Source organism: Mustela lutreola, chromosome 14, assembly GCF_030435805.1.
Source record: "Mustela lutreola isolate mMusLut2 chromosome 14, mMusLut2.pri, whole genome shotgun sequence".
Taxonomy (NCBI): Eukaryota; Metazoa; Chordata; class Mammalia; order Carnivora; family Mustelidae; genus Mustela; species Mustela lutreola.
Window position 1 is genome coordinate 52,536,046 of NC_081303.1, and position 22,928 is coordinate 52,558,973.

Consider the following 22,928-nt stretch of genomic DNA (forward strand, 5'->3'; position numbering starts at 1 on the left):
ACAATTCCACTTCTCGTTATTTATTTAAAGGAAATGAAAACACTAAGCGAAACGCTATTCATATCCCCATGTTCACTGCAGCATTATTTACAATAGCCAGGATATAGAAACAACATAAGTGTCCATCGATAGATGAAAGGATAAATAAGTTGTAGTATGTACACACGCACACAATGGAATACTATTTAGCCATAAGAAAGAATGAAATCTTGCCATTTGCAGCAAGGGTGGAACTTGAGGGCATTGCCCTAAGTGGAATAAATCAGACAGAAGAAGGCAAATATCATATGATCTCACTTATATATGGAATTTCAACAAAACAAGACAAAACAAAACAGAAAGTCAAGCTCATAGACACAGAGAACAGGTTGGTAGTTGTCATGGTGGAGGACGAAGAGTGGGCAAATGCGTGAAAGGGGTCAAAGATGCAAACTCACAGTTATAAAATAAATGTCATGGGGATGTAACATACGGCATGGTGACTATAGTTAAAAATACTCTATTGCATATTTGAAAATTGCTGAGAGTAGATCTTAGAAGTCCTCATCCCAAGGGGAAAAAAAACAGAACTATGCATGAGGATGCATACCAGACTTTTTGTGGTAATCATTGTGCAACATACACACATATAATATCATTAGGTTGTATACCAAAATCTAGTATGTTATATGTCAGTTATACCTCAATAAGGGTTTTTTTTTAAGTTTTGAAAGATAATATCATAGAAATCCTGAAGATTACAGATAAAAGTGCAGAGATAGAATGTGTAAAAAGAAGGACTTGCAGTGCAAGAGATCAATCCAAGAGAAATAATGTCTGATGTAGTGGGAATTCCAGAGAACATAGAGAAAGTAGAATATAAGAAATTATAACAGAAAAGGGGATTCAAATCTTTAAATTGACAGGGTCTCTTGCTTGTAAACGATAATGATTGAAAAAGAATTATACCTAGATGCATAGCATTGCCAGCTTACAAAATGATAATGATGAAGAAAAATTTCTTAAAACTTGTGCCAAAGGGGGGAAAAATCAGTATTGACTTGGATTCTTAAGTTTAGACAAAAGTATCCACTTAACAAGTTTAATCTTAAAGAGATTATGAAGGAATATCGATAACTCAGAGCAAGAAAGTTAGCCTCTATCTAGACTAAACTACCGTGAACAATTTCCACTGCCACACCACATGACGAACCAGATAAAAACCTCAGAACCATTCCACCTCTGCAACGAAATAGATGCCACTTGCCTACCTGTTTCTTCATTTAACTCACTTTCAAAGTAACCATAAGTCTGAGGTTGCAAACCTAATGACCAATGGACCAAATTATGCAGGTGGGTAAATTTTCCTTGGCTACCAGCCTGATGTAAATTTTTTTTCTTTTGAATTGATTTCTTTGAATTTGCCTTTTTCAGACATGTAACAGCCAACTCACCACAAGCCTGGACACTCCCCTTTGTCTCACATCTGCCCTGATTCCCATATTTACATTACAAAGCTTGCTCTGTGGACAGGGCAGTTACAGAACTCTGTAAACTCTGAAAGAAGAATTCCAAACACGTATTAATCATGGCAGTATGATGATATGAACAGCACCTGTGGGCAATCTGTTGTGAGATCATTCTTTCCTCTCATACTTCAGAGAAGGCAGTTAGTAATAGAGAATGCGTACCATGATATAAAGTTTGGTAACGTTGTCATTAAGAAATACTCAAAACTCTACCTTAAGCTGAAGATTTTGAAGGTTTTTTTTTTTTTTTTTTTTTTTTTTGGTATGTGTGTCAAAATTTAAGGTTTGCATGAAATAACATGCTAAAAATAGCACTGAATAGGGTTAAAATAACATTACATTTTTGCCATTAATTCATTTCATAAATAATAATCACATGCATCCACACAGTATAAGGCACTGAGTTTAGAAGTTTGGGACATGGAAAACATGAACGTATTCCGGTCACAAAAGACTAATACTCAATACAGGGCAGGACACAGTGAAAATATGACTTATATATGGATTTGGAACATATTTTAAGTTTCACGTAGTAGATTTATTTTTTTAGTAAAATACCTTTTGCCTATGGTAAGATTAGCTTGCATACCTTGAGAATAAACCAAATGACAACATGGGAGACAGTAAACAAATCTAGTTACAAATAATAGTTACAGGGCAAAGAAATACTCAAATGATAAAATGTAAATAACAATAATTGGAGCTTCTATAACTCCTTTATTCCAAAATAGTAATATTTATGGCATATAACTTTCCTGGGAAGTTCACAGTGGTGTTCTAAACTAAAGGGATAGAGTAGTGCTGTATGAACCATACAGGGGCACAAAGCACTTGAACCAAAGCTAAATGTATGGTCTTCAGTAAGCAAGCAGGCTGTGTTCTGAGAAAGAGAGAAAAGGGTAAGCACATTTTAGGTATGAATTTTTATTAATGCTAAAGTAGAACAGTCTAAAAATCAGTGGGCTATGGTTTACCTAACAGTGGAGTCAAAGAGCTGAGAATGACGTTCATTATGACAGACGAATTTACTTTTTCACCTGACAGTTTCAAAAGTCGATGAACAATCTTGGGTCACCAGGGAGGTGCAGTTGTTAAGCATCCCACTGTTGGTTTCAGGTGGGGTCATGATCTTAGGGTCATGGGGCTGTGGGATCAAGGTCCTGCGTCAGGCTCCACTCACAGTGCATTGTTGACCCGAGAGACCCCGTCTCCGGCTGCCCCGTCATCACCCCTCCCCTGTCTCTCTCTCTCATCCTCACTCTCTTTCAAGTAAAATAAATCTTTTTTTTTTTTTAAAGGTAGGTGATAAAGGTGATAAATCTTTACAGAATTTTTTGGTATGTGATAATTAGACAGTTCTTTAATTAAATGAGCACTTTGGAAAATTACACTGGAGTTTTTGAAAGACAAACTAACTTTAAGAAGAGTGAATTTGGGCCACCTTCAAGTACATACCGTGTTTCAGATTTAACAGTTGAGCTCTATTTCATTTCTTCATGACATAGATTCCCTTCAAAAAGTGTTCCTTGTTTAAGTTCACTATTAATTATGTTTGGAAGCTATATGGCATTTTCCTTTTTTTTTTCCACTTCAGCAATTTTTTCTTCTCCTGAGAGTGGCAAACAGCTTTCCAGTTCCATCTAGCGGTAGAACATTGATTAGCATACACTATCTTGATTTAATCTTAGAACTCAGATTTTTGTTTTGATGTCTGATGACATGAAAAGCTGGGAAATTCTGCTGTTCAAGAGTGGGAATGCATAAGCCTCTTCCTAGTAGACTGAGGCATCTTAATCTTGTGTATTTTTACTTCTTCTATCTAGAGATCTTGAATACTTCTCTTCCTAGATAAGATAACCATACTTGTATGTCAGAGGACTAGCAAGAATAAATGTTCATCAGAGTTGTGTTAGCTATTTCTTTTGTAAACTCCCTTTTTGCAAGCTTCTGTATACTCCACTATACCTTCTCCACCCATAAATTACGTTTCCAGGGACACAGCCTACAATTTGTCAGAATCATTTCTTTGGCCTACAATGTTACCTGTAGATTCCTGACATTGATAAAAAAGGCAAAACTGTAATGTCATTTAAATAATTTGATTTTTAAATAATGTAACAGTTTGGGACCATTATGAATTAATGCAATTCATGTGTGTTTGCAGAAAAACACCCTATAAAGAATATAAACAACTATGTGCAATCAAGCAGACATTAAATTGGAGAAACACAAGTGTACAGAATTAAAGAGTGTATTAATTTTAATTATATTTAAACATTTGAGTTTTAAATCTACTTTTAATCAATATAATGAGGTAGTAAATATGTAATCTCCTTTAAAATGAAGCATTAATAAGGAAATTTTATTTTATTTAACATTTCAAGTATAAATCTAGATGAAATCCTTTTCCTAAGGCAAAAACTTCCACCTAGATATATGTAAAGTTTTCTATTACACAGCAAAGAATGGATTTTATATCAAAAGTCCCTGTGACAAGATGCTGTTTACTCTCACTGATGTGAAGATGATTTAGTTTGATAATAAAAATAAGTATATAAAAACAACTAATTTGTCAACCTGTGTCAGTGTTGGCAAATCTGAAACTGATCATTTACTGTATATTTAACTACATTATTCAGGATTGAAGAGAACAAAATATACCAGCAAAACTAAATCCAGTGATTAAAATGCAGAGGTGTTTAAGACAACAAACACAATATTGTAAAAGAGGTGGATTCCTACTAATGATTACATTTCATAACCTTGAAGGCAGTGCTTCATAATACCAAGCTTACTCTTGAGTTTACCTGTAGTTTGATGGCATCCTTGTATGCATACAGAAAATATAAAAATAAAATCAAATTTTATTTTCTAGAAGTTATTAGTATGAGTTTTCAAAAAAATAAAAACATTGTCCATCTTTACAAAAAATAGGAATTTGTCAGTAGAATAAGGTTTTACGCTGTTTTTGTTTGTATCTTGTTTTGTTTTCCAAACACTTTTTTAAAAAGATTTATTTATTTATTTACTTAAGGGAGACAGAGAGCACACTCCCGCCAGTGTGAATGGGAGCAGGGGCAGAGAGAAAGAATCTCAAATAGACTCCCTGCTGAGCATGAAGCCCAGTAGGGGGCAGGATCTTACCTTGACCTGAGCCAAAAAGAAGTCAGCAGCTCAACCAACCGAGCCACCCAGGCTCCCATTATTTTGTTTTTTCAACGTAAGCTATATTACCGAGCAGAATAGTTGAGCACATTACTGAATGAGAAAGAGAGCATGTACTGTAATACGATTTCAACTTACTTTATCTGGAACAGGAAATTCCAGTTAAACCCTTTTTTATTCCTCCCTCTGTGAAAATTCGATATGGGGAAACTTTAAAAAAAAAAACAAAATTATGTAAGATTCCTTTACTGTATTCAGAGGCCTGTATTAAAATACATTTCTGCAAAGAGCAGACCCAAGTACTTGCTCACTATCAGTCCTCCTTCCGCTCAGTTGATAGTGTTGAAACACAGGAGATTGGTATGTGAGTTAATTTGCTTTCTGGCAATAAAAATCCATTTTCCTTGAAGGTGTAATCACAGATTAATGAGGAATGTGCTATTTGCATTTAAAAGAAAAATAAAATCAGTTGTCAAAATTGATTTATGCACCATCAGGAAATTAACTGGAACAAATGATATTTCTAACTTGGGTAAAATAAACAGAATAGAACAAACATACTTTTTTTCAACCAATATTTATTATACTGAGAGGGACTTTTCATGTCCCAGAATTGGTGACTGTAACTCATAATTGAGGACAAAGAATTATAACTCATAATTGAGGACAAAGTATTCCATTGTCCATTCTCTTCAACTTACCATAGAAAGAGAAGATCAGAGAGGGGAATGGATAGAATAACACAGTGCTCTTGCACCTGCTCCCAGGTATGTGAAAGGAAGTACAAAAGAATTAGCTATTACTCATGGAGAATAGGAATTTCTGCAGGAAGTGGGAACTAGCATCTTGTTCCCTAGTTAGACATTTGCTTATGTAGTTTGTTGTGATTCTTTGTTGTGATTATTTGTTATGTAGTTTGTTGTGATTCTTTGAACATGAGGAAAAAAGAATTAGAGTAAAATGGTAGAGCTAGAAAGCAGCCTTCAATCCCACACATGGGTTTTCCTCAGCACAACTGATAGCTTAAAAAGACTTGAGCCATATTTCTGGTACCCCATCTAGACTATAGGATGTACCACCAGGAAATAAGATGAGGGAAAGTGGAAGAGAGTTTCTTACTTATCGGTGATCGTATACCAAGGCTCACCCCATACTCCACATAAAGGGGATTCACGTGTGCCTACAAGATCCCTTGACAGAGGAACAGTGATGGCCAGTTAGAGTTACTTTGAAGATCAGCAACATCCCAGGGAGAATAAGTCAGAGTTTCAAATTGGGTTAGAACTGAGCTTTTTAATAACGGAACATGATTTGAAAGAAAGGGACCTGCCCATGATCGCAGGGTCCTGGGATCAAGTCCCACATTGGGCTCTCTGCTCAGCAGGGAGCCTGCTTCTTCCTCTCTCTCTTTCAGCCTGCCTCTCTGCCTACTGTCTGTCAAATAAATAAATAAAATCTTTAAAAAAAAAAAAAAAACAGAAAGAAAGGGACCTGCCCAAGACGTTATTATAGGACAGAAATGGGGCATTTGAAAGGACATGATTAAAGCCTATAAGCTCTTGAAGAATTTGATGTGGTGTTTATAATTTATTTAACTAGATTTTTTTTCCCTTTCTCTTAAGTAATCATCTTCCCTCCCACTTCCCTTTTTAAAACATTTTTGTTTCCCCCACACTTAGACATTTCTTTAAGGTTTAAAATTTGTACACAAGCTTTGTTTCCTTATAAGTTACCCAATCAAAGTTTTTCCAAGGCTCTCATGACTATGGTTTTGGGTGCATGAATTCTACAGCATGTCCCTTTATTGATGGAATAGTCAACTCAGAGAGGTTCTTTAAAGTATCAAGCATACACTGATATTCTATAATCCATGTATTATCTTGATAGAATATTTTGTTTTCATATTCCTATCATTGTTTTCTTTTTTTTTCTACTAATACCTCTATAAAAAACTGGAGCCATCAATTATTTTGAAAATGAAGGTGGACATAAACCTGTCTAGAAAGGACTGATAATCATTGAGTTTTCAATAAAAATGGTAGAGCAGCCTTAAAAGGGTATGAAATAAACTAGACTGTACTATTTTATAGGTTGGAGTATACTTTGAGGTTGACAGTAAATGCATAAGCCAATTATTTTCCCTAAAAGTTCATTTGATTAAACACATCTTAAATCTTCATTAAATGGCTCTTTGTAATTTTCACTAAGCTTCCCATTCTGTGCTTTTTTTGTCCCTAATATGTTTTTTGTTTTTTCACTGCTGCTGAGGTTAAATTTTTTTTTTTAATTTTTTTTATTTTTTATTTTTTATAAACATATATTTTTATGTTTATTTCATGTCCATTAGCAATTGGGGAACTCAGTGATTTTTTTTTTCCGAATTCTAATGACAAATTCATCATAGGGAAAGTAATTGTTTCAACCTAAAAAATGATTCTGGTGAAGGAGACAGGTATTATGTAATTAGGAAAGCTGAACATTTAGTAATTAAGCATGAAGAACATTGTTAGATTTTTCTTTGTCTATTTAACCATTTATTAAGCACTTACTCTGTGCCAGAATGGATGTCAGGGTCTCAAAAATATAGCTGTAAACAAGACGTGATCCCTTTCCTCATGTGGCTTATTTCACATGGAAAGCAAGACATTAAGGAGTAATTAATACAATTTAGTGTTATAGTATCATGAAAAAAGTACAGCCCGGCAAAGCTGAAAAAGTAATAAGTAAGCTGTAGGTCAAAGAATTGTCAAGTGTAGGAGATAGAAGGAACAACATTGTGAAAAGGCCAAAGGCTAAGAAAGAGCTTCTTGTTCAGGGTACATTAAGGAGTGCTCCTGGCTGGAACTTACAAGAGAAAGAAGGCAAATGTAACAGAAGAAATTTGAAAGGCATAGCATAGGTCAGAAGGGCTTTGTAATGATGATAAAAAAGTTCACCTTTTTAAAATGGAAGAAAGAAGTCCTTTAAACATTTTCAACAGGAGAGTGACATGAACTGATCTTAAAGATTTTGAAATTCACTCTTATGACAGCACCATAAATTGATTTGTAATGGCCAATACTGGAGGCAAGGAGGCAAAAAGATGGTTCAGGACTATTTGAAGAGTGTGAGAATTGATGGGGAAAGGGACACATAATGAGTTCCCGAGTCACTTAGATGTGGAATTGAAAATATTTTCTTGCATAAGAAGTTTAGAAATAATTTTTTAAATTATGTAATTGTTTTCCTCCTTTAAAAAATAATCTTGAGTTAATTCTGCCTAGAAACATAAAGTGAGATAAGAGGAAGAGAAAATTTAGGTAGAAATTAATTTTATCTTAAGTTGAAGACAAATAAAAGTTTTTTTTTTTACACATCTATAGGCTATAATATGCCCTTTTAAAAAACAGACATAACTGGCATGTAACATTACATTAGTTTTAGGCATACACTTTAATAATTCTACATGTCCTATATATACAATTTTTAAAAAATATTTTATTTTTTTATTTGTCAGAGAGAGCAGAGAGAGAACGCACGAACAGGGGGAGCAGGAGAAGAGTAGGCAGAGGGAGAAGCAAGCTCCCCAGTGAGCAAGGAGATGCAGATGCAGAACTTGATCCTAGGACCCTGGGATCATAACCTGAGCAGAAGGCAGCCAGTTAACCTGCTGAGCCACCCAAGAGCCCTGTAGGATTTTTTTATATATATCCTGAGAGAGAAAGAAATGATCGTGACAATTACTCCATCCATTCACCACACATACTTATAATTTTTTTTCTTGTAAGCAGAACTTTTAAGATTTACTCTCTTAGTAGCTTTCAAACATATAACACAGTATGATTGACTGTAGTCACCATGCTGTGCGCTATATTCCCAGGAGTTATTTATTTTACAACTTAAAGTTTGTACTTTTGGTTCACTTTCCCCCATTTCACCCACCTCCCACCTCTGGCAACCACTAGTCTGTTCTCTGAATCTCTAAGTTCATTTTTTTTGTTTCTGTTTTTATGGATTCTCCATATAAATGAGATCATATGGTATTTGTCTTGGTCTGACTTATTTCACTGAACTAATATCCTCAAGGTCCATCCATGTTGTCACAAATGACAGGACTTCCTTTTTTATACCTGAACGGGAATTCATTATATATATCTGTGCCACATTTTCTTTATTCATTCATCCATCTATGAATACTTCAGTTGTTTCGATGTCTTTGCTAATGTAAACAGTGCTGCAATGATCATTAGATGCAGGTATCTTTTGCATATATGCTAATACCATTGTATATTAGCACATATTACATTCTGTATAATAAGAAATATTTCATTCATTTGCATGTGATAAAAATATTATCATAGACAGGTACCTAGCATTTCAGATGTAAAAAATAAACACTCCAAATGTTTCTGAAGCCCACACAAACTATCTCTGATTGACTTTTTTTCTTTCTAGGACCTAGTAGGCTACAATGACAAATCCAAAATCACTTCTTTGATTTTAACATTTTTATGTTTGCGATTTCTTCATGATGTTTTATAAGCAGTATTCCTTGCATTTTCGCTGTTATCTGTGTGGATTTTATTTATCCATACATATTTCTGATGGACTCAGATACATAAGATTTTTGTAACTTTTTTCTCTTCCCTTAGCAATCCTTTCTGGTCTACATTCAGGACCAAGTCTAGTCTGGTCCAAGCTATCATCGTCTCTATCATGATGACCTCCTTATTGGTCATTACCCTTTCTTTGGTTTCTGAGTCAGCACCATGACCCAGGGGGATTTTTGTAAACTTTAAGTCAGAATCTTTTGCACCCATCTTTGAAATCCTCCAGTGACTGCCAAATCGTCTCAAGTACAGGTCAGAGTCATTGTAAACATTTATAAATCTCTATGTGACCCCTCTCCCTGCCCTGCTATCTCTCTGGACTCATTTTTTTCTCCTCCCTCAGCTCCAGCTAAACTGGTCTCTTTGCTTTTCCTTAGCTATATCAGTCATTCCTCTGCCTCAGGAAAATGCTTGTGGCTGCTTCTGCCTGGACCACTATTCTCCTAGGTACCCATGTGGTTGCCGTTCCAGAACTCTTGAAGATTTTTACTCAAATGCCGACCTCTCAGTGATGCCTTCCTCAACCATACCATTTATATTCCATTTCTCCTAGAATGACTCCTAGAAGTCATTTTTCTCTCTAATTTTTCTCCCAGTCTCTCATCACTTCTAACACATAACACAGTTGGCTTCTTTGGTTTATTGTCAGTCTTCCTTCACTAGAGGCTCCAAACAAGAAAACATTTTTGTCTTGTGTGTTGCAAGTTCTGCTATAACTTTTAATTTTAGAACTGTGCCTGATACAACCTAAGAGCTCGATGAATATTTCATGTACGGATTAGTAAGTGGGAACTGGACATAGCTATTAGTATTAAATGACATTCCTATGTTCACACATTTCTCAAACAATTAACATGAGCTACAAAGGAGAAAATGTGGGTTATTTACAATTAGCAGAAACCTAGAGATTCTTGCTCACCTATCTGGGATATTTGAAGAGAGCATAAAGAGGTCTTCAGGGGGTACAAGTGTAAAATAGCATGAGAACAAGCAAATGATTTAGGAAAATCCATCTGAAATGTCTTTGTCTAACCCTCCTTTTCTGTTCCTTTCCAAGTTACAACATTGTATTTCCATCTCAGCCCCTGGACTTAGATTTATGATTTTCTTTAATAGCTTTTAGGACCCTTGTGTGACACGGATTTGACTCCATCCTACCTTTTGGATTTTGAACAAACAGTGATGAATTACTGGCACCTTCTCTTACATTTCCAGCACTTTAAAAGGATTCTATCTATGCCAATTATCATCTTGCCAAGTAGACTATGGAGCATAACAAAGATAATTTTATTTTTGTTTGCCAAAGGGAATGTTTTCTCCACAAGGAAAAATTATTCTTAGGAAGCAGTAGTTAGGTTTAGGCAGATGCAGTCAATGGTCAGAAGTGGTCTGCTTTATTTTATTTTCCTATTTCCAAAAACACATTAACATTAAAGAAAAAAGAGTAAAGGTTTTAAGAGCATTAGTGTAGGTTGACTGGACATGTTGAAATTGGCTCCAAAATTTAGCAGTGAGGAAGGTGTAACAGCAAAATAGTGGAAGCTAACATTTACTGAGTGATTACTATGATCCCAATATCTGCTGAGTGATTTGTTTGTATTACTTTATTTTATCTAACCCAGTGATGTTGGGGCTATTTTTCACAGAAGAGGTAGAGAAAAACTCAGAGGTTACTGAACAACCCAAGATTACAGAATTAGGGTTCAGAGCAGGTGATCAGTCTTCAGGGTCTGAACTCTTAACTCTTTTTTTGTTTTAAGGTTTATTTATTTATTTCAGAGAGAGAAGGAAGAGCACACGCATGTGAGTTGGGGGAGGGAAAGTGGGAGAGGGAGAAAATCTCACACAAACTGCCTCCCAACCCCCAGCACAGAACTTGAGGCGGGGCTCAAGGCAGGGCTCAAGGTCATGACCAGAGCTGAAATCAAAAGTTGGATGTTCAACTGAGCCATCCAGGCATCCCATGGGTTCTTGACTCTTAATTGACTCTAAAGCACAATTAAGAAACAATGAAGTAAAGTGAAGCATACTTCGAAAATATATGATTTTTTAAAAACTTATTGACTCTGAAAATATTAATGTATTATCTCTAATAATTCTTTAGATAAAACTCAGATTTTATTTTATTTTTATTTTTTAGAATATTTTTATTTATTTATTTGACAGACAGAGATCACAAGTAGGCAGAAAGGCAGGCAGAGAGAGAGGAAGGGAAGCAGGCTCCCTGTCGAGCAGAGAGCCCGTTGTGGGGCTTGATCCCAGGACCCTGCGATCATGATCTGAGCTGAAGGCAGAGGCTTTAACCCACTGAGCCACCCAGGTCCCCCTAAAACTCAGATTTTAAAATGTTTTTTTCAACCCTAAATATGTTAGATATGGTTTGTTATCTGCTTTTATCGATTCAGAATATATAAACATTAGATTAAATATTTTGATATTTATATATTTATCACTTGCCTTCTTAAAGTGCATTTCTTGTATTTATAGACTCCATAAATTTATTCAGAAAAAGTGAAATTTACTATAAAAAATGGGAAAGAAGAGCTCTTGTATATTCACAATATGTTTTTCATAGGTTGACTTTTTTATTTATATCCAAGGCCACTGAGCAGAACATTCTAGAAAATACAAACTGTACTTTCTGTGATAACATAAGTTGACATTGTACACTTATAAATACAAAGCAAAATCTGGTTACCTGGTTACCTACCAGGGCCAAGCAAGTATTATAAATGAGATGAAGTGGGCCATATTATTTAGACTATAAAACAAGGGTAAAAACAGGATGTGCATGACAGGATATACATAAAGAGAAATTAAAATGAAATTCTATATCTTATTGCCGCATAGTCAGGATAAATGCTTCCATTAACTGGATTGTGAAGAACTACTTTCTAGGAATCTACCGTCTTTCAAACTTACATGTTGTGTTAGTTTCAAAATTTCTGTGGTAACTCTTTGTGAGTATTTGTAAGTAATATCATCATTTAGAGCATCACACATAGACTTCTTTGAACCGTGCTTACCAGTTCCTCCTGTAGGGAAACCAGATTAGGTGTGAAAACTGTCTTTTTAACCACATTCACTGTGTCTTGCTCTTTGTGTATGTGTATGTGTGTGTGCTTTTGTTGCAGAGAAGGCCAGCAATCCCCAGAGCAGTGGCAGAAGATATATGGCAGATGCTCTGGCAATGAAGTCTACCACATTGTTTTGGAAGAAAGTACATTTTTTGCTGAATACGAAGGGAAGAGTTTTACATATGCGTCTTTTCATGCACACAAAAAGTACGTCTCGGCTTCCAAAGTGGACTTAAAATATAAATCAACCGTACCCTTTAAGTACAGTTTTCTAAAATACAGCCCATATTGGTGCTCATAAGTTGCAAGGATTCTGGAATTTTAACGTAATTATTGAGACATTTGAACTCTGGTTCTGTATGGTCTCTACAAGTTAAGGGTGTTAGGTATAAAGTATAATTTAATAGAAATACTGGCTTTAGTAACTTTTAAGCCATCTTTAAAATATTTTAATCCATGAAGAATTCACAAATACATGAAAATGAATCTTCTTTAGAGATCTGATTTTAAATGTAAACAGAATAAATGAAACAAGATGGGATTGGGAGGGAGACAAACCATAAGTGACTCTTAATCTCACAAAACAAATTGAGGGTTGCTGGGGGGAGGGGGTTTGGGAGAAGGGGGTGGGATTATGGACATTGGGGAGGGTATGTGCTTTGGTGAGTGCTGTGAAGTGTGTAAACCTGGTGATTCACAGACCTGTACCCCTGGGGATAAAAATATATGTTTATAAAAAATAAAAAATTTAAAAAAAAAGAAAATTTCAAGTAAAAAAAAATGTAAACAGTCATAATAACATTTATAAAACCTATATTTAAAAAAATTTGCTTTGATCAGAGAAATAAGTTAAAAAGTAAATAAACAATGGTACCTTCTAATTCAAACATGGAAAAAAATATTTTTTTCTTTTTGAGAAAAATTATTTACTAAAGAAACAAAAATATATGTTTAAAATGAAAGTAATATATTATCAGTATTGTAAATATATTGATATAATATTTTAAGGTTTGTATATGTCTAGTATTTTCCACTAATCTAATATTTAATATATTCCACTTTAATTCTCAGCATGATTCTTTCTGTACATATATTTTGATGTTTAAAAAATATTTTTAAACTAGATTTATTTCTAATGCTATAAGACATATTGAAATAAAAACATTCACAACATTTCGTGTTTGCAGAATAACCTGAAAAAGTATAAAATAAAATTTTATTATCTATTATATTTAGTGGTCGATATTTCTCCCAATAAAGCTGTGTACCTATTCAGATTATTAATTTTTTTTCTAAAATTCAGAGTAAACCAAATATGGTAGAAACAAAACTAAAAAAAATTTAGGTACCCTGATTTTTTTCTCATATGACCTTGGGTAAGTTTCTTCTTTTAGGCCAATTTAGCATTTTTGACTAAAGTAATACAGGTTTATATTTTTTGACCTAGTGAAAATATACATTTATGGTAAGACTCAATACACACACAATTTATTGAAAATTCTTACCCTTACTAATGATAAACACTCTGATATTTTTTATTATCTTTTTTCTATTCTTCTTTATTTAAAAATAACTATATAGATCATAATCATTTAAACTGATTTTACCACACATTAAGGACATAGTTTCTTTTCCTGGAAAAACAGGAAAGTTTTGAGTGTTGAGAGTCCTTTTTTTTTTTTTCGTCTTCAGAGCCTGGAGTCTTAAACTTTCACGATCTTTGCAAGCTTTAAAATACTTTGATTTGATACTGGTAATTTTCCTCTGCCTTATAATAGTTTACCAATTGTCTTACACATGCAAACTTAAAAACAAAAAACATAAGAGCTTTGCTGAATCACAGTTCTTAAGATTTTATTTATTTATTTTTAAATTAAGGTTTGGCGTCTGCTTGATTGGTGTTCGGAGGGAGGATAATAAAAACATTTTGCTGAATCCAGGTCCTCGATATATTATGAATGCTACAGATATATGTTTTTATATTAATATTACCAAAGAAGAGAATTCAGCATTTAAAAACCAAGACCAGCAGAAAAAAAGCAATGTACCAAGGTCATTTTATCATGGACCTTCTCGATTACCTGTACATAGCATAATTGCCAGCATGGGTAAGTATAAATAAATTTGAATATATCACTAGTTTCTTCCTCTCTTTCTTTCTTTCTCCCTCCCTCTCTTTCCTTCTTTTTCTTTCTTTTGATTTTATTTATTTATTTATTTGAGAGACAGCAAAAGCAAGAGAGGCCACAAAGGGAGAGAGAGAAGCAAACACCCTGCTGAGTGGAGAACCTTATACAGACCTCAGTCCTAGGACCCGAAGGTCATGACCTGAGCCAAAGGCAGATGCTTAAACTACTGAGTCACGCAGTCCCCTTAGTTTTTTTCTTTAAAAGGCATAATAAATATCCTTCAATGTTTGTTAAAATTTCAAAGTCAAACTAGACACTAATTGTCTATATAATAAACTTGGTATAACTAAGTATCTAGAACAAAGTTTCCAAGCTGTTAAACTGGTAAGAAATTAAACTAGTTTAGGATGCCTGAGTGGCTCAGTCTGTTAAGCGTCTGCTTTTGGCTTGGGTCATGATCCTGGGATCAAGCCCAGATCAGGCTTCTTGCTAAGCAGAGAATCTTTTCCCTCTGCTTGCCACTCCCCCTGCTTGTGCTCTCTTTCTTTCTTACTCTCCTTGTCTCCATGACAAATAAATAAAATTTAAAAAAAATTAAAAAGAAATTAAGCTAATTCAAAATTGTCAATAATTATTTCATATTTCTGATTAGAATATAAGCACCTGACACTTTTTTAGTTCTTTTGTAAGTTCTCTATCCAGTTATCAACAGAGGCTATTTCAAATATCATTGGTTCGTTTTTCCTCTCCTTGTCTCTCTGTCTGTCTCTATGTGTCTCTTTTTTTATTTCTACACACACACACACACACACACACACACACCTGGACCTCTTGGCTTGGCATCTTCACAGGTAAATTCCTTGAAAGGGTTGTCTTCAGTTGCTGTTTTGAAATCTTATTGTCCCCTCATGCCTTTGCCCAGTTTAGTCTGAAATCTGTAGTCCTTGTATCACTACTCTGGCAAAGTCACCACTCTGTCACGAAATCCAGTTTTCATCTTCACAACATGGGATGGTATTGACCATGTTCTTCTGCTCCCACAGATTGACTTGCCCTCCAAAAATTGATGATTCTTTTATATAAATCATTAACTTATATTTCTCTTCACAGCAGTATACTGGTTATTTATTTCTGCCCGGATGTCTCACAGGAAAAACCAACACAGCATATTCAAATGGAAGTTATCTGTCTGCCCTCATTCAAAATTACTTCCTCCTCCATTTTCTGTGTTAGGTGACCCTGTTTGTTATTGGCCTAGCATATTATTTTTTATAGTAGTCCTACTGATTTCTTCCCATTATTAACCTTTACTCAAAGTACCTAATATGTGCCAGACACTCTTATAAGTTTCTATGATAAATTAATGAACAAATAGATGACACAACATAATTTGTAAAGTCACAATCCTGACAATTCTCTTCCTCTCCTCTCATATCTCAGAATCCATCAATTCTATTAATTCAGATAATCAAGTATCCCTGAAAGTCATTCCCTTCTTTCTCCCCACTGTCTGTGTGATCATGGTCTGAATCTCCATCATTCTTCCCCTCAACTGTAGAATCACCCCCTGCCCCCCAAGCTTCTCTCCATGCCTCCATGCTGTCCTGCACTCTTCTCTGCCTTGCAACTAGAGTTATAATTTTTACATAATATTGATAGTGTCATTCTCCTACATAAATAATTTGAATTACTGGGGTGCCTGGATGGCTCAGTTGGTTAAGTATTAGGCTCTTGATTTCAGCTCAGGTCATGATCTCAAGGTTGTGAGATCAAGCCCCACACTGGGTTAGTGAGGAATCTGTTTGAGATTCTCTTCTTCTTCTCTCTCTCTCTCTGTACCCTTACCCTACATGTGTGTATTCTCTTTATCTGTCTCTAAAATCAATCAATCAATCAATCAATCACGTGAATTGCTTATTATCCAAGGGGAAAAAAATCTAAATTTTATATTACATGGCTTATAATTTGGATAACCAAAACTTCTTGTTTGCATGGGGCACTCCCAGTTATTCCAGCACAGTCCCAGTTTATCTATGTTGTCCTGGTGTCATTACTGAAGATCACACCCTATGACTCTTAAGAGTATCCTAGTTCAGGGCTGCCTGGGCGGCTCAGTTGGTAAGCATCTGCTTTAGGCTCAGGTCATGATCCCAGGGTCCTGGGATTGAGTCCTACATCAGGCTCTCTGCTTGACAGAAGCCTGCTTTCCCTTCTCCCACTCCTCATGCTTGGGTTCCCTCCCTTGCTGTGTCTTTCTCTGTCAAATGAATAAAATCTTTAAAAAAAAAAGTATCCTAGTTTAGAAGATAAATCACAGTCACTTTACTAAAAGTTCTTTTTTTTTTTTAAATAATTCCACTTCAATTTTCTAGTCGTGTATTTTACTGTCCCTTCAATCACATTACTAAGTCCCATTCATACTAAATTCCTTTCCGTCTTCACTAATTGTTTTTCACCAGTGGAACTCAACACAAGAAGTTTCTTCTGACAGAATCTACTCCCTAGCCCCCAACTTTGCCTAGGTAACTTCTTCTAATCCTTTGTCTCAGTCTCAGTATCATTCTTTCTGAGACATATTCCATGGCCCTGCTTGGACTGTAAATAGAACCACAGTGTCTATATCTGTAATGGGGCTATAATTAATTGCCTCATAATGTTCAGATATAGAATGGGTGTATAAATAATTGCCTCATAATATTCAGATATAGATTAATTGAGATAATGGCGAAGTGCTTAGGACACTGCTTTGTGTTGAGTAAGCATTCAATGAGTAATAATTACTAGGAGTTATAGTACTACTACTAGTAGTAGTAGTGGCAGTGGTAACACCATTTAAATACTCCCAATATCTTTCATATAATAGATGTTCAGTTAATGTTGAATTGAAAAAATAATATGCTAGGTCAATAATAAACAGGGTCACCTAATGGACTGTGTTAGGTGACCCTGTTTGTTATTGACCTAGCATATTATTTTTTATAAGAAATCCTACTGATTTCTTCCCATTATTAACCTTTACTCAAAGTACCTAATATGTGCCAGACACTCTTATAAGTTTCTATGATAAATTAATGAACAAATAGATAAAGATCCCTAGCTCACAGATCTTACGTTCTATCACAGGGGAGACTGCTGATAAACAACACAGAAAAAATAGGGAAATAATTTAGTGTATTAGAAGCTAAAGTCTTTAAAGAAGTGATCAAGTTAAAATGAGGTCATTAGAATCGGCTCTAATCCACTATGACTGGTGTCCTTATAAGAAGAGGAAATTAGGACACAGAGACACATCCAAGGAAGACAACAAGAGGAGACATAAGCAGAAGATGACCATCAACCAGCCAAGGAGTGAGGCCTGGAACAGACCGTTCCCTCACAACCCTCAAGAAACCAATCCTGCCAACACATGGATTTTAGACTTCCAGACTCTAAAACTATGAGGCAATAAATTTCTGTTGTTTAAGCCACCCAGTCTGTGGTACTTTGTTATGACAGTCCTGACAGACTGATGCAAATAGTATTGGAGAAACTGACTAGAAACATTAGGAAATAAGTAGAATGACATAGGTTTAGTCACCAAACAAAACAGTGAAAGATAGTGGTGATAGAATCTGAAGATATGGGAAAAAGCTGGGATTTTAGAAAGGATAAAAGGAGAAGAGTCTAAAAGAGACGATGACCACACTGAGGGTATTTACCCATCACCTTTATAAGAGTCAGGTTTGTTAAGGAAAGGAAATGTTCAAAGGGCTTGTTTCTGTAATTGTGACTACTTTTTGAATTGTGTCTTCCCTGCTAGATTCTTCCTTATGATCATATCCCCATGCATAGCTTGGGGCCAGGTATCTGCTTTGGCAAAATAATTGGGAAGTGACCACATTTCCCTGTGTTGGGCAAAAAAATGATAAAGAGGTAGTTGGGGGGTGATGTGAAGTCACATATATTTGAGGAGTAGGGTTAAAAGATCACAATTTATTAGGAAGCCAGAAGGGATTTAATTCCCAAAACATGAGTAGGAATTAACTTCACATAAATGGAAGTATTTCTGTTTCCTTCTAAGCAGAAATAAAGGAACAGAAGTTTGGTGAAACTCATGTTTGTTTGAAGTCGGAGAATTGAAGGATTTCTTCTATGATAAGTTCTGTTTTCTTTCTGAACTCAACAGTGTAGTCATGTGCAGAGGATAAATATACATGTGAATTTTAACTTAAAGCCTTAGGATGTAAATAATGGCTTATTTTTGTAAATCAAATTTGTAAAATTTAATTTTTAATCAATTCCACATACCTACTAAATAGAAAATTTAATCTTATTTTCTCTAGGAGCCTCATTCAGCTCTTGCCCAAAGATTGAATTATAGATTAATCTTTATTTATGGTGTTCAAAAATTGGTTGACCATAGAGTTTCTGATGACAACAATCTCTACCTTTGCTCTGATATTGAAATTGCTAAGTGCTGGTCCCTACATCCTTTTCTCAGAAACAGCTGTTCTGGGAATGTTCGTATATGCCTGTCACATGACGGCTTTCACACGAACTACAAACATATTAATCTGAGTTTTGTGTATATGGAGAGGTACAAGTCTCTGAAACATAACCCCCCAAATTTATTCAGTTTTGAGGAATTCTCGGATATTCTCATCAGACTTGTGCTACCAACTGTCACCCTCAAAACATTTCCTGTTCATCCCTCCTTCTGTGGAGACTTCCGATTGCCTCAGAGGTTTTAGAAATCAGTTGCTGACCTCTCTTTCCATGATGCAAGAAAAGAGAGGCCAAAATCCATTAGTTTTATTCCCACTTTAAAAACTTCTGCTCTAATAGTAAAGGAGGTGGCAAGGTCAGAGGTTTGAGAGAAGTGGCAGGTGTTTTAATAGTTGCTTCAAAAGGGACAAAGTGAGGTCTAAGGGGTTTTAGAAGGATGACCAGGTATTAGTGCGTAAATGAAGTGAGTGGTGGAGAAACATGATGGCACTCGTCGGTAAGACTGTATTATTTTCTTCAGAAGGGGAGACATCAGCTTTCCATAAATTGATGTTTAAATTAATTTTAAACATCCAATTAAATAATTTCAAAGGAATTTGTTTCTTCTATTTACTGGGGACTACCCCCCAGTATGCAAAAGCCTTAAGCTATTTAAATTTGCTGTTGCTACAGCCTCAAGGTACTTCCACAGCTTGAGTACTCCCTATTGTCTTTTGAGTAAAAAAAATCAAAGGTCATGACTTCAAAGTTGCCTTCCAAACCACCTGGTGAAAATTCATTCCTCCTCCTGGTCTTCATCACATTAATTTGTTTTATTTTCTGCATGTATTTATTACTATCTAAAATGACTGTTTTCATTTATTTGTCTACTTGGTTATTTTAAAGATAAGTGCTTATATGTAGAAGCATTATTTTGTTCCCTTATTCCCTACATATCCCAAGTGCCTAGGATAGTGTTTTCCATGCAGTACATAATAAATATTTGTGAAATAAGTATAAAATATTAATGGTTCTAATATTTAAAAAAAGTGATTACAAATCAGCAAGAGAATAATAACACAATGGGGGGAAAGGATGTAATGAGAAATCCACTAAACTGAAAAGGCCAAAATTTTATTTGTTAATTTTAAGTAAATGTAAATTGAAACAAAGTATTTTTTTCACTTTAAAAATCTAAGTATTTCAGGGTTTCATAAGTCTTGTGTTTTGTGCAATAAGCTAGACTCAGCAAACACATTTTGCACAAATGCAGAATTTTTTTAATCCATGTAGGTAAAAATGTCCACATGGAGAAGAAAGGGTAAACAGTAACAGATTTCCCAGTTATCCTGGTTGTATTTCATTTTGTTCATTAAATGGTTGATTATCATCTGGGTGGCAAATACTTTGATGGATTTTTATGTTTCTTTGTTGCAGGTACTGTGGCTATAGACTTGCAAGACACAAGCTGTAGATCAACAAGCGGCCCCACACTGTCTCTTCCTACAGAGGGAAGCAAAGAAATCAGAAGACCTAGCATTGCTCCCGTTTTAGAGGTTGCAGATACATCATCAATTCAAACATGTGATCTTTTAAGTGATCAATCAGAAGATGAAACTACAGCAGATGAAGAAACTTCCTCAAACTTAGAGTATGTTTAGATATTCTAGAAGAGTTGTAAGATTTACTGGGATTTATGCTACTCTGGGGCACTAATATCCTTACCTTTTATATATCCGAGAATCAATTCCACATACTTCTAACAAAACAACCTTCCTATTAGCCAGTATCTCCATTACCTACAAAGTATTTTAAGACCTCAAATTTCTAGCTTCAACATGTATTTCCAGGATCAGTGTTCTCTAAATTATCTTTTATCCTTAAAGAAAACACATCAATCAGTATTTTCATGATATAAGATGCATTTTCATGATTGCATGTTTTTGTTAATTATATTGTACTTCCTACTTTTAATTTATTTCCTTCCATGTCCATATTGAAGATCAGTTAATTATTCAGTGACATGTGGTGCAGGTTTCCTCCATTAAATTTCCCTTCCTTATCTTACATAGGTATTTTTCATATGGTATACATCAGTAATATTTTGAATGAATGAATACATGAAGTACTAGTTCTCTTTTCTATGCTTCCATAATACATAGTGCTAGTGTACATGCTATTAATCACATTTTAATCTTCAGTAGGATTTGTTTACTTGTCTTGCTCACATAATATATTGCTATTTCTTGAGGGAAACACAGGGGTCAGCAGTCTTGACAATGGAGTCTAAAAGAGTTTGTTTTCCATGTCAGTTCCACCCTATACTGGTTATGTGCAAGTGACTGATTAAACAGTCTGAACCACAGTGTCTATATCTATAATGGGGGTATAATTACTGCCTTATAATGTCCAGATGTAAATTAATTGAGATAATGGAGAAGTGCTTAGGACACTGCTTTGTATTGAGTAAGCATTCAATGAGTAATAATTACTAGGGTTTGTGGTACTACTACTACTAGTAGTAGTAGTAGTAGTGGCAGTGGCAGTGGTAACACCATTTAAATACTCCCAATATTTTTCATATAATAGATGTTCAGTTAATGTTAAATTGAATAAAATGAACTGAAATATAATTGAAACTTAAAAAAATTCTTCATTTAATCCTTCACACTTAAAAGAAATTATTACAAGGAAGTTTAATGTTCCCACAGAACACAATCCACTCTCCAGAAAATCAGTAGCACTCAAATATATTTATAAAATATTCGATGGTAGAGGTTTGACTCTCTAAATGATGTGTGGTATGATTGAAATTCTTTCTTTACATGTCCTTCTGAAAAGATTCAGAGGTGTTTTTTTTTTTTTTTTCCTAAGCAAACTGAAAAAGATATTGAAATAATAATGGAGATTATCAACTTCTAAATTTGCAAAATGTGCACCATTTTACCCTCCGAGCTAATAATGTCTGGAAAACAGTTTAAACTAGGCCTGAAATTTCTTGGTTTAAAAGAGAAGAGTTTTCATAGTAGATAAAGGAATCTTGCCTCTACCAAATTATGTTTTCTTTCTTAACTTTCATTTCTTCTTCTTTTTTTAATAGTTTTATTCTGAAAATTAATATAGTCATAATCTGCATGCAGGTGGCTACTTTTGTTAAGCCAGCAAATAATTATCTTTGATAATATTTTAAGCATGATTCCAACAATAGTCTGTTTTGGGGGAGCATATGAATTTTTAACTCAGTTGTTTACTCCTTTGTGGCTATGTATTCATGACTAATGAATATTAATGGAGTAAATCATAATAAGTCATTTTGCTTTAAATGTGTTTTATAAAAATTAATAGTGCAATTTAAAAAATCTATCTAAATCTTTTAAACCAAGGAATGGCAAGCTTTTTCTAGAAGGAACCAGCTAATACTTTAGACTTTATGGACCATATAATCTTTGCTGCACCAATCCAAATATTTTTGAAGTGCCCATAGACAATACATAAAATGAATGAACATGGCTGTATTCTAAAAAAACTTCACTTGTGGATATTTAAATTTTAATTTCATGTAATTTTTATGTGACATGAAATATTCTTCTTTTTTATTTTTTCCAACCATTTACTTAAAATTTTTTTTCCCAAACATTTAAGATTACAAAGGAACAAACAAAACAAAAAAAACTTTTAATTCGCAAAACCAGCTGATGGGCCAGATTTGATCCAGTTTGCATATCCCTATTCTTAACTATTTCTTTATCAAAATGTAATTACAACATAAAAGGGTGTACCATACTTTATCAAAATAGAGACACATGGCTATCCCTTAATTGTCCAACTATGTGTGTTTTCTTCAAGGCAACTCAAATATTTCATATTGTTTTACAGATATGCTAAAGGCTATCCACCTTACTCTCCATATATAGGAAGTTCACCTACTTTTTGTCATCTCCTTCATGAAAAAGTGCCATTTTGCTGCTTAAGACTAGACAAGGTAAGCAATTGTTA

At 34.6% G+C, this 22,928-nt stretch overlaps 1 protein-coding gene across 4 annotated transcripts in view; it reads left to right on the forward strand.

Annotated features, from left to right (window-relative positions):
• Nucleotides 1–22,928, forward strand: part of KCNT2 (potassium sodium-activated channel subfamily T member 2) — a 351,736-nt gene that overhangs the window by 236,633 nt on the left and 92,175 nt on the right. For all 4 annotated transcript variants that reach the window (XM_059146350.1, XM_059146351.1, XM_059146352.1 and 1 more), the window contains exons 15-18: nt 12,397–12,546; nt 14,218–14,447; nt 20,370–20,583; nt 22,809–22,914. In XM_059146350.1, coding sequence (XP_059002333.1) covers nt 12,397–12,546; nt 14,218–14,447; nt 20,370–20,583; nt 22,809–22,914 — 700 coding nt within the window. The remainder of the gene's footprint in view (nt 1–12,396; nt 12,547–14,217; nt 14,448–20,369; nt 20,584–22,808; nt 22,915–22,928) is intronic.